The sequence below is a fragment of the Plectropomus leopardus genome, chromosome 1, assembly GCF_026936395.1.
Source record: "Plectropomus leopardus strain MGB_pleo_1.0 chromosome 1, ASM2693639v1, whole genome shotgun sequence".
Lineage (NCBI taxonomy): Eukaryota > Metazoa > Chordata > Actinopteri > Perciformes > Serranidae > Plectropomus > Plectropomus leopardus.
Genome location: NC_142176.1, coordinates 10,611,423 through 10,623,525, shown reverse-complemented (window position 1 = coordinate 10,623,525; position 12,103 = coordinate 10,611,423). Strand labels below are relative to the sequence as shown.

Sequence of the window (12,103 nt, the reverse complement as noted above, 5' to 3'; positions counted from 1 at the left end):
ATAAATAAGTGTCAACCTGAGCATCCTGGTGTACGCTGAAACTTTAATTTCTTTGAATAAATGGTGTCCTTCACGGCTGAGCTGCGTTAATGTGATGATGCGGCTGTGGTGTGCAGTTCTGAAAAAAGAAAAATAGTTCCTACATGAAACTTCTCATAGCAAAATCTGTGGATTTCATGAGTTCTGGAAAGAGACAATGCTGTTGAGTTTTTCAAATATATATTTTTTTGACGCTTGGAGCACCACAAGGCGAGTGCCATCTAGTTCAGTTATATCAGAGAGAAGGCAGACATCGCTACGGCTGATATCTCCAACACTCTGCAACTCACGTTGAAACAATTTAGATTAATAAATAGTGGTACAGTGTAGAGGAGAAAATCCATTGATTTTTGAGATGAGCTGTCCCCTTTTCAAAACTTTTTGAATGTAAAGTCTTCAACTGGAAAGTAACCGGTAGCACTAGCTGTCAAATATATGTAGTGAAGTATAACTATAAAACAGCAGAAAATGGAAATACCCAACTGAAATACCTCAAAACCTCACTGAAGTACAGTGCTTGTGCAAATGTTCTTAGTTCCACTACTGAAAATAGGTCATCGTGTTTGTATGTATGTTCTCTATCTGTGGTCTGTCAACGATGAGTCAGTCTATATGGAGGAGGGAAGCTACACCAAACCTTATTATGCATTCCTCTTTGGTCAGACGGAGTCCGTCAGGATTTCATTACGGCATCAAGGACTGTAAACAATGTTCAACTCGTCTGCTCTCTGCTGCCAATCAATTATCTCCTCTGCCCTCCTCTCCTCTCCTCTCCTCTCCTCACCTCCTCACCTCCTCTCCTCTCCCCTCCCCTCCTCACCTCCTCTCCTCTCCTCTCCCCTCCTCACCTCCTCTCCTCTCCTCTCCTCTCCTGACTTGGGTTCTTCCTCTGTTTTATGTTTGGATATCCTCTTATGATTTCCATTTTCGTACACACTTGTCTCTTCTGTTTTTCGTCTGTCTCCAGTCTTCTCTTTTCTGCCTCTGGTCTTGTATTTTGCTTTCAATCTGACTCTCGCTGGTAGTTTTGCATGTGTGTGTGTCTGTGTGTGCGCGCAGCCATGTTGATTTGTATTTAATGCATTGTCCTCAACTCAGGGGAAATTCCCTGGCTCTCTTAAAGAAGCACCAACTATGCGCCTTGGGTCAAAGCACGGGACTTACAGCAGGTTATTGCAGGCTTTACTTAATCCATAATGCAGGGCCTTTTCTGTTGGGGAGCATACATACAGTAGCATATAAAGACAGAAATAGAATAGAATAGAAAAAAAGACTTTATTCGTCTAAACTTTATTTTCTCCTCTGTGTAGGTATCATTTCGCCTGGAGTTTGAGTTCAGTCGCACTGTCTTCCTTGAACACATCAGAGTTCTTCTGGAGGCCAGAAGGTGTGAACATCAACTTTTATCTTATCTGTATTTTTTAGTTACTCACATCTAAAGACATTTCCTGTTTGCATGAGAAAAGTCTGTCCTTAGCTGATCTTTGTATCCTTAGTGATGCTTACAGTCAACTAAGACATCCAAAAATAACAACAGAGCATTACTCCCACTGTGCAGATCTCGTGGCAAGCTCAAGATAAGATAAAAAGCTGCAACTGCGCCACAAGGATAAATATTTCAACTGGTGTGTCCTGCTGTAACATCATCGCTCACGTTCTTTGAATATTTTTGTCCCGTTCTCTCCACAGCGATGGCGAGGAAACGAGCACAACTGACAATTTCAATGATATCTATTACTCACTGAAATACGAGGCAGACCTTCTCTTCACGAGGTTTGTCAATTTCTGAATGTCTTACCAAAGCATGCACCCCATAAATACAAATGCAAATGAAGTTCTTGAGGTGATTTTAGGAGTAATTCGAGCAGAGTGACTCAATGGCATCTGGAAAACGATGAATGATATCATTGTGGGAAAACAGCTGGCAGCTGAAATTGGGACTTTGTTATCATTCTTCTGAATTCTTTAAAGCCAAGATAAAGTAAAGATAAGTGCTTTCTCACGCATTACTTGTTCATGATTGTTTTGTATTTTTAAAGGGATTCAAATCCGACGCGGTACGACATCAAATCAGAGCTGTCGCTGGAGGAGCCCGGAGTTATCGGTCCTCCTTTCAACTTCACTTTCCAGGTGAGAGACAAAAGCATCGTCAGCATTACTTTAATTTACTATACAGGAAAAACACGGAGAAATGTATCCATCCATCCATCCATCCATCCATCCATCCACAAGCTATGCCCACGTATACTTTGGAGCGTCGTACGTGGTGCAGAGGTTGAAGATAATTTACACAATTTCTCCCTGTTGTCTCTCAGATCCAGAATCTCGGCTACTTTCCAGTTAGAGATCTGCAGCTGAACATTGAGATTCCAGAAATGACGAAAAATGGGAACCAACTCCTTCAGATATCCGACTTCTATATTGACCAGGTGAGAATTGAGACTCAAAGTTAGTCTGTTTGAAAGAATGACGGCACATTATACCTTCAAAATAAACAGTTGAATTATTACTGGGTTTAATACTGGGCCTGTATAGGCCAAAAAAAAGGCAACAAAGGCAAACTCGTGCTAAAAATGTGTGAAACGGAAACAGAAGCTCACAGACATTGACCAACAGCTGACCAGCTTGATTAGGTAGGGCCTTTAGATTATGTTTCAGCACCTACTATTATCTGCAGTGCATGTGGTGCAGTGGTTTGCAATTTAAAGAGCTGGTGCAAACATAGATTGAACTCGGCACAAATTCATCTTTTTTTTTTTTTACAAACTCAATGATGAACAGTTTATAGTACAGAAATGTGCTCATCTGTATGTGAATGGCTGGGTGATTTTTTTCAGGCTCCAGTCTTTATGCTATGCTCGGCGCTGACCTCAGCTCTGTACTTCTCATAGAGACATTATAGAGATCTGTATAGATCGTTGTCGTTAGAGATATGAGACGAGGGATGTTCATTCTTGGTTGTGATATAATGCTAATAAACCTCAGTTTATCAGAACATTGTTTTAGTCTGTCTCTTCAGTTATGTGGTTGTTACATACTAACAGGTATTTTTACTCTCATGTCTCCTCAGAGAGATGGTACACGCTGTTTACCACCTCAGCATGTGGCAGAGAGCAGGGCGGCACCTGAGGATCTGACACGCCTCTCCCGCTTGGTAAAATACAAATTCATTCCCAAATAATTTTATCTCCAACTTTTCATCACTTTGAGGCTCATGTCTGGTTTCCTCTCACAGAACCGATCCAACACTCTAACTCTGCCAATCCAATGCACCGTCAACGTGGCCTCCTACAGAGAAATCACAGTTAGAATCACAGGAGCACTGAGAATAGATACCTTACACGCAGTAAGTAAAAAACCCCAAAACATGCATAAAGCTGGAAATCCCCAGCTTTATAATAACACACATGCATGCAAGTGCTCAATTTATCGTGCTGTTATTCTGCAGCGATGACAGCTTTGTAGTCTTTCAGCTGTGTGATGTGTTTGTGAAAAGTGGCAGCGTGTTTTGATTTCCTCGCCAGCTGAAGTTTAAAATCCTGGAACTGGGAACCAGTGCATCAGTGGAGCTCCCCTCCTCCAGCCCCATGTTTTTACATGAAGAGAGGCCTGTCAGACATGTGAGTCAACAACTCATGATTTAAACTGCTTCTGTCCTGGGTTTGACCTGCCTCAAATCTGATCTCAGAACAGCATCATAATTTGATCAGATTTAGCCTTTCTCTGATTTTTGTCTTTTTCCATTTGTGTTTTGTGCTTGAGGAGATCAGCCTCAAAAACTTCTCTGAATGGACTGAAAGTATTAAAATAGTATAACACATGTAACAATAAACTAGAGCATATTTTGCTGCAGTTACAAAGATATCAGCGGGGTCTGCTGCAGCTGAGCACTGAGGCAGAGTAGAGTCCCACAGTGAAGGTTGGTATTGGAGCACACGTGCTGTGTGGTGCTCAGGGACCGAAAGGACCAGCGGCACTACATGTTTAAGTCTGGACTCATACACTAATCTCTGCTGCCATCTATTGGCCAGTTCAAATAGTCATACGGTTTCTCTTTATCATGTTTTTATGAGCCAATGCATCCTGATTTCTTTCAGCTGACGTAAATGTATTATTAGAGTTTAAAGGCAGAAAGGATTTTGTGGTAAATCTGGTTCTGATCTGTGTATTTAAAGTCTTCCTTTAAATATATATGTTAAGAAAGAACATTTATAGCCCTGTTTCAGACTTATTTTCGCTAAACAGGCATGTAATATTATACATATGTCTCTTAGAGATACAAAAAAAGTCTATAATCTTTGTAAATATCTCTGTGAGTGACCATGTGCTGAATATAACTCCAGCACAATAACAGATGTCTGGATTTATGATCCAGTGTAATCATCATTATCTCAGGGTAGAGTGCATTATTACTGCCTGTAAAAATCACAGCTGCCTTAACTTTATTTTCTGTTGTCATTACAGACTATCATACGTTTACACCAGGGTATTCAATTTATGATTGTATAGATTACTGCATGTGGGAGATTCTTTAACTATTGTTATTTTAGTATCCCTGTCAGAAACAAGAAAAAACGAACACTGTTTTTTGTTGCTATTGACATCAAAAGCAGCATACAAAAATAAAATGATCTGTCGTTATTTCTGTTTTATAGAAAATGGCCTTTGATCTATTTTTTTCTATATTTTCTTTATCCCCGAGCCAGATTTTTTAACTTCTAATGCAAATGACACAGAAATACTCATATAAATGGAATATAGCGTGTTTTGTTAGATATGTTCGTATTTTATCTCTTTTAAAAGAACGACTGTGCCTTTGACTTACTGTCATTCACACCACACTGTACAAAATGTAAATTAAGGGACCTTTTGAAGAGTTTGTATACTCGGTGACCATAGCGATAGTCAAGTGACAGGAGAGCGTAAAGCTGAAGGACAGTTAGTTCATGAAGTGCATTGAAATAACAAGAAATTAAGATAATTTTTTCAATAAATCGGGATTATCTTTATTGTCATTTCCAAACAGCTCAGATTTCCTTTGAAAGTAGAAATAAGCAAAGCAACATTTTATATGTTGTAGTTTGTATTTTTAATGCCAAGGCTAAATAGATATTATATATACAGACAGACACACAGCACGCAAACATCATGAGATTTTTCTTTTCAATGTGACAAATTGTCATTTCCACAACAGTCATTTCCATTACCATATTTCTTTTCCATCACTTTGTTTATTGTGGTGGAAAAGAAATATGATAATGGAAATAACACTGCCAGTGTTGCATTACAGAAAATATTCTATCAACAGATACAATAAGTATATAATATGTATATTTTAGTACAATATGAACAAATAAACTCCACATTATAACACTATTTTGCTGACAGAATTCAGTGTGCATCTCAAAAGAAACAAGATTTTGATCTAATGATTCAAATAAGGTCTCCTTCACAGATAATATTGGAGATCAGGAAGGAGGGAGATTACAGAATCCCAAACTGGATTATCATTGGAAGCACGCTGGGAGGACTCTTATTGTTAGCCCTGCTCAGTCTCGCTCTATGGAAGGTAAGTCACGTGCATTTATTAGGAAAAAATAAATTGAATTATTGGAGGTAATTACATTAAGACTTGCTGTGTATCTTTGTTTACTGCCATAGATCAGGTGAGTCCTGCTGCTGAAGTTATCTCAAGTCTTTATAGGCCCTATTTACACTCAAAACCCTGAGGTAGTGACCCTTTTTTGATTTTAAACAGTATAAGAAAAAAAAAATATATATATATATATATATATATATATATATATATACACATATATACAGTAGGTCTGTATCTCAGTGTCTGAGCCATTTTTTTTAAAGAAAACGAAATTATTTTTTTAGTTTTTACTGTTTAAGAAACTTTTTTAAAAATCCCACAGAGTAAGGGCACAGTGAAGATCGGGGCAGAAGCCGTACTCTCGCGGTCAGAAAGAAGAAAACACTGAATCTGTCAGAAAAGAAGCTCATTAAGTAGCTATGTATAATTTTATAATACAGAATTGTGTAAAAGTTCCTAAAAAATAAAAGAAATACTCCTCTTATGTACGGAGCTCGGGAGGTGACATGGATGTTTTGTTTTTTTAAACGCACACTGACTTACTGAAACTGAGTTGGCTACAATCTGTCAAATATGATCACTATGAATGAAATCAAGTCAATCTGAGGGTGAAAAGGTTCATTTCATGTATTGTATTGTTGTATTAGTAATTGCGAAATATGAATAAATCACGAGTATGTGTCACTAAAAGGCTTTTATTTTTTTTTCCAAACAAAAAACAAAAACATCCATTTCACCTCCCGGGGTCTGTACTAATATTCACAGGAATTAATCTTCTCAAAAGTCATCCAAATCATTGTTTTATTTACTGCAGTTATTGTGTTCACTATTTGGTTTAATTGTACAGTGTATCAGTTGTTCTATACTGTTAGTGTTATGCATTGAATATTATATGAAATATCCATAAATATGTGTTTCAGTCTGGAGTCCTCAGATTACTCAATAGTAGAAAAGGGGTCCCCTCAGGAAAAAGGTTGGGAACCATAGACCTAAACTATATTTAGTATGTCAATGTGGAGTTCTGCTGCCACCTTCTGGTTATCAACAAAACATGACCCTGTAATCAGAGAGACAAGCCACATCTGGCAGTGGTATTAATAACAAACAGGCTAACACAGAGTTTCAGTATATAAAAACCATTAATATAACTAAGGGCAATTATAAATGTACCTAATATCTATCTATCTATCTACCTACCTGTCTGTCTGTCTGGCCAATTTAAATTTTCACTTGACTTTGAATATCGGTTATTGGTCTCATTAGCTACTAAGAATCTGTACTGATATCGGCCCTGAAAAACCAATATTGGTCGACAAATCTTAAATTACCAGTTTGTGCCTCGTGTCTAATTTCTCCTCGCGTGTCACTCCTCTCAGCTCGGCTTCTTCCAGAGGCAGAAGCGGAGAGACGAGGACGAGCAGGGGGCAAACGGGAAAGTGGCAGAAGAGCGGTAACGCAGGCTGAGGGCCCCCAGCAGACGCCTTTTCCACAGGGGACCCGACACTCAGGGACCAACCCACCTCCCCCCTGCTCCCCAACACCACAGTGGCACCGCATCGACAGCTCCGCATGACCGCTGAAGCAAGGCTTGTTCAGTGCACTGGATTTGTCCCACGCCACGACCCCTGACCCCCAAGAGTCAGCACTGTCACACTCACTTAGCATTCCTGCACTGTTGCGACATTAGGGCCTTCTTTGTCTATGTATTCGCCGCCCTCTGTGTCGTACGTTTTCTGGCCTTCAGGCCGGTGCTTTTTCCGGCCGTTTGTAAAGAGGAACAGAGCGAGCTTTGATCGATCTGTCCCAAGAATTTCAGGCCACAATTTGCCCTTGAGGCAAGCGTTAGCCAATCATTCTTTTATCTCTTCCTGATGTGTATTTATTTAACTCTTATGGTAAATTTTGAAATACATGAAAAACCTCAAGGGTGACTTTCCACCCAAAAGCTACCGCAAATGTAAAGTTACTATACTGTATATTGAATTCGATGTTTAAAAGATTTTTTTATCTGCAACAGCTCACATGCGTAATAATTTATAAAGAAACAGAACCGAACTAAAAAGTCTCCAGAGTATAAAGAAGATTCATGTTTAACTTACAGAGACGTTTCTTGATTTTTTTTCTACAGAGAAGAATCTTCTAAACCTGCATCCACTCCTTTTCTTTAAATATTTCCTTCCTGGAAAACATTAAACATTTGATGCACTTTTACTTTGTACAAAATTAACTTGAATTTTGTAAATAGTCAAGTACCTTTTTATACCCTTTCAAATATTCTTTTCAGTATTTTCCACGTGGTTTATGGCATTACTTTGTAACTTAAGCAACAAGGCTTTTTGTTACTGAACCTGTTACGAGACGTTGCATGCCTTTAATGTGCACTGCATCAGAGCAAAAGGATGTGCATAAAATACTGCAGGCAACATAGATTTCAACAAAGTCATTTTCACAAAGAACTGTAGCTAAATGACAATCAGATGCCATAAAGGTTAGTCCAGTAAATGCACATTGCTTACAGTATGTCGGCACCGTCCTGGTGTTACCAACGAATGTCAGTTTGTCCTGTTTTGATGAGAATAGCTGTAATATGCCTACAAATAAAACATTGTATGTCTATGAATGTCTTTTTAATGAACGCTTGAGGAGATTCAGCTGCAGAAAGGAGCCCTGAAGAAACACTGTTTATTTAAATCATGTCAGTGAATCAAAGAGAGAGAGAGCAACTACAGTTATGGAGGGAGAAAGATTAAAGGTATCATTACAGATTCTCTGTAAGATCATTAAAGCTGCAGAAGGAAATATTATTTCATTATATTTCTGGTTGAAGTAATTAATTTCGGCTCTGTTTGTACCTGGTATTAAAAAGTGTCTTGGGTGATCTGATCACAGGTGGACAGAACTAAAAACAAGTTTAACAACCACCAAGACACCAGTCCAGTCGCCATAAGTAATGTTTGTATACTAGCTGTTTGCAAACCGTGGTTATGTTACATTTCTACATTGTTTTCTAGCGGATATGTTGAAACTTTACATTTAGTGGTGAGGGGAAAGTTAGGTGAAGGCACAAAAATCACGTGGTTATAGTTAGGAAAACACGTTTTAGCTTTAAAAAAACACATTTAGTGGCACAAAAGCAACAGGAAAGCAGAAATGGGTTGTGAAAAACACCCAGGTTCACAGGCTCTAATGCTGCTGGGTAGCAGCGAGATATGTCTGTGAAAAACAATTAGGATTGATGGCTCAAACTCCACTGGGGCACGCCACAATGTAACGCAAAAAACACCCAGGCTGGGTAAGAAACAGCCAGGTGTGGTGACTCAAACGCTTAATCTGTCAGTAATAAATGGCCAGGTTCAGTGCAGCAAACGCTGCTGGAAACAGCCGTAATTTGCTGCTAAAAATAGCCAGTGTTGTTGTTTTTGATTAGTCTGCAGCTTTGCATGCTTCTCGCCCAGCTGAAATGACAAAAGTCAGGTCATGTATTACATCACTTAAAAAAAAACGTTGATATGGTTCATGTGAAACATGCAAATGTTAAGTGCATTTTGATCCAATCACTCAAACTAATTATTGAGGCAGTCTGTGCTGCGTTTGACCTCATATCTTTTGTAGAGTAAAAGCAAAAGTGTCCTGACGTGTTCGGATAAGGATTACGTCATCAATGAGTCATTTTAACACCAGTTGAATACAGCGTTGTGTGACTGTCCAGTGTTTTGCTCTGTGAAAGGAAACATGTTGAATTCAGCTGACAGCGGTATCTCCAGCTGTACCACCACAACCTCTAACGTGACCATCTAGCTTTTGCATAAGCAGCGAGACACAGTGTGGACAAAATAACAACATGCGGGACCCTTTGACCTTTTAACACAAGTGAGGCGGTAAAGTAATCTGAATATAAGTGCTGAGCTGGACACCTGTGACAGACACGTGTGAACGATGACGTGTCTCAGCTGTCCACTTGTGTTCAGATCACCGAACACGCTGGTAAATACCAGGTGTAAACATCTGAGGTGAGGAGGAGGCAATGCAGAAACACAATCTTGACTTTTGTCTAGTTTAACAGACCGCAGTACACGACTGACAGCTGCGTCAGAGAATACTCGCCTCTGATTGGTTGTTTCTTTCACATGCTGTGGATTCTTGGAAATGCCATTATTTTCACAAATTATCTATCATGTATTTCTGTGTGGATGTGGTGACAGTTTCACAAAAATGTATTTTGACAAAAGCTACCAACTGTTGCTCAAAAGCACAAAGGTGACTGTGTAGCCACCTGCCGATCAAAGCATCCTAAAATCTGAAGGTTTAGCTTGTGATCCAGTGTTTTCAGTGACATAGAGGAAAAAAGTTAGGGCAAATGAGGATTTCGCAAATGGTTTTCAGTGTTTTCTGAGTTAAAAAAGCTTTAATAAATGAACAGAACTCCCATGAGGTTCTTTGGTTTAGTGAAACTGTCATTTGTGTTCAGAGATGCAGGTTTGATTCACTCCGCTGACACATGCTAACCACCTGCTGCTGTCACAGGGAAAACTTATTGATCCCCAGCTCAAGAGGGAAATAGATTGTTGCAGCTGCAAATAAGTTTCAGCAAGGACAGCCGAACAAACTGAATTTAAGAGGAGCAATAAATCCAATCATAAAAAGATGCATTTAGTTGAACTTTAACAAATGTAAGGCGATGTAAACATATTGTGGAACCCGTTATAGTATATGGACTCTAAGAATGAGGTACGTATGAAAGAGTAAGGATAATTTCTGTGCCGTGTTTGTTCATAAATGTTTTTTTATAACATCTGCATGGTTACTAGCTGCAATAAATGTGGATTATAAGACTTGAAACGTACTGAATGTCACTAAAAATGTCTGTAAACATGAAATATTAAACTTTAGATGAATGCAAATTGTTGAATCGAGATCAAAGCCAAATACTGTGACTGAGAACACACAAGTGGGATTTCATCTTGTTTGTCCGCTCAGTGACCACTGCCAAAGCAGAATAAAGCCTTTGGGAAATAATCAAAGGAGCAAATCAGGACACAAGACCTGCTGTGACCTGATTGAGAAGGACTGTTACTCACTCATTTTCAGCTCCCTGTAAAAACCTCCCAAACAGTGAACACTGAAAGATTTCTGAGCAGAAGATTCAGCTGATCTGCAATCTGCAGTCCTCACCACTAGATGCCACTAAATCTCACACAGTGTTCCTTTCGGTTCGGTTAAAACATTTGACTTGGACATAATTTAAACAACTTAAAGCCATGTTTTAATGCAGGGATGAATCAACCACTAAACCTTGGATATTAGTGGTCTCTGATTTAGTTAGACCTTCATTAACTCTAATATGTTTGTAAAACAGGTTTTTATTTCAGTATAAACCTTGTGAATTTTAATCTCTAACTCAAACTGGATATTTATACAGCTAATCTGTACTTACTGTGGTAAAATAAAATGTAATTGCACCTTTGAGCCACAAGAACACTGAATTCTGAGTGAGGGCGAAACCTAAGATAATGATTTGAATTCAGCCTCCGGCTTGTACGATTGCTTTACTTTTATCTCAGGTACATTGCTGCATTTTGTGCAGAATATATTGAACTAATTCGGCTTCAGCTAATGTATCCTTGGTGAAATTGCTCTCCTGATATTAAGCCAAAGAACACTTTTGGGTTCACCTTTTTTGTTTTTGTTTTGTCTAACAGTGAATGTTGAATGCAGTGCAAATTTCGAAGCCCTTTGAGGAAAACTAGTGATTTTGAGTTGTATAAATAAAACTGACTTTACTTAAGAGAGTGCATAGACCAGCAATATGGATAGATCAGACTCTCAATGCCTGTTGCTTTCAGGGAAAATCTATAGTTTGGACACTTTGTGATCATTACTGTACAACATCCCTGCAGCTTCCTGCACAGCCCTTACATACCGAAGAGGCCTCTGGGCCCATGAAGAGAAAATTCAGACAGGGAAAGATGCTCATTAGCACACAAACATGGAAGCAACCCCAGCTGCCTGCAGCCAGGAGCCTCCCTCTGCTCAGCTCTCCTTGTGTTTGCTCAGTTGCCTGAGGAGCACCTGCACCATTGGCAAGTAACATGGCAGATGCTGGATCTTGTGTGGCCTTTATTAGCCTCTCCCCTGAGCTGAATATGAATTCAGTATTAGTACAGGTTGTACGCATAAAAAAGGAGCTGTTCAACTCTGCATACATGTATAATTTCTTATCTTAATTTTCTTCAGTTGTGCTGCATTCTCCCCCTTGATTAGTGCACTGCCCAAGTGTCAAACTCAACAAGTCTCAAGGAAAAAAATGTTTATTTTATTGTTGAAAGCCAACAGACCTTTAGAAATGAACCTGCTCTACCTGACAGGATGACAAGCTGTCCATATTTATGTAATGCTGTGAGAGAAAGTGTAAAAACATTTCATTTGAGAAATATATATATAGATATATATATATATGCTCTTTTT

The 12,103-nt window shown here is 39.0% G+C and overlaps 1 protein-coding gene across 3 annotated transcripts in view; it reads left to right on the top strand.

Moving 5' to 3' along the window:
- itga11a (integrin, alpha 11a) overlaps positions 1 to 8,254 on the top strand; it is a 95,547-nt gene extending 87,293 nt beyond the window's left edge. For all 3 annotated transcript variants that reach the window (XM_088075129.1, XM_042491529.2, XM_088075139.1), the window contains 9 exons: positions 1,350 to 1,426; positions 1,729 to 1,812; positions 2,079 to 2,169; positions 2,355 to 2,468; positions 3,110 to 3,193; positions 3,275 to 3,385; positions 3,564 to 3,659; positions 5,495 to 5,608; positions 7,015 to 8,254. In XM_088075129.1, the coding sequence (XP_087931255.1) occupies positions 1,350 to 1,426; positions 1,729 to 1,812; positions 2,079 to 2,169; positions 2,355 to 2,468; positions 3,110 to 3,193; positions 3,275 to 3,385; positions 3,564 to 3,659; positions 5,495 to 5,608; positions 7,015 to 7,092 (849 nt within the window). In that variant the 3' untranslated portion in view covers positions 7,093 to 8,254. The remainder of the gene's footprint in view (positions 1 to 1,349; positions 1,427 to 1,728; positions 1,813 to 2,078; positions 2,170 to 2,354; positions 2,469 to 3,109; positions 3,194 to 3,274; positions 3,386 to 3,563; positions 3,660 to 5,494; positions 5,609 to 7,014) is intronic.
- Positions 8,255 to 12,103: the final 3,849 nt, after the last annotated feature.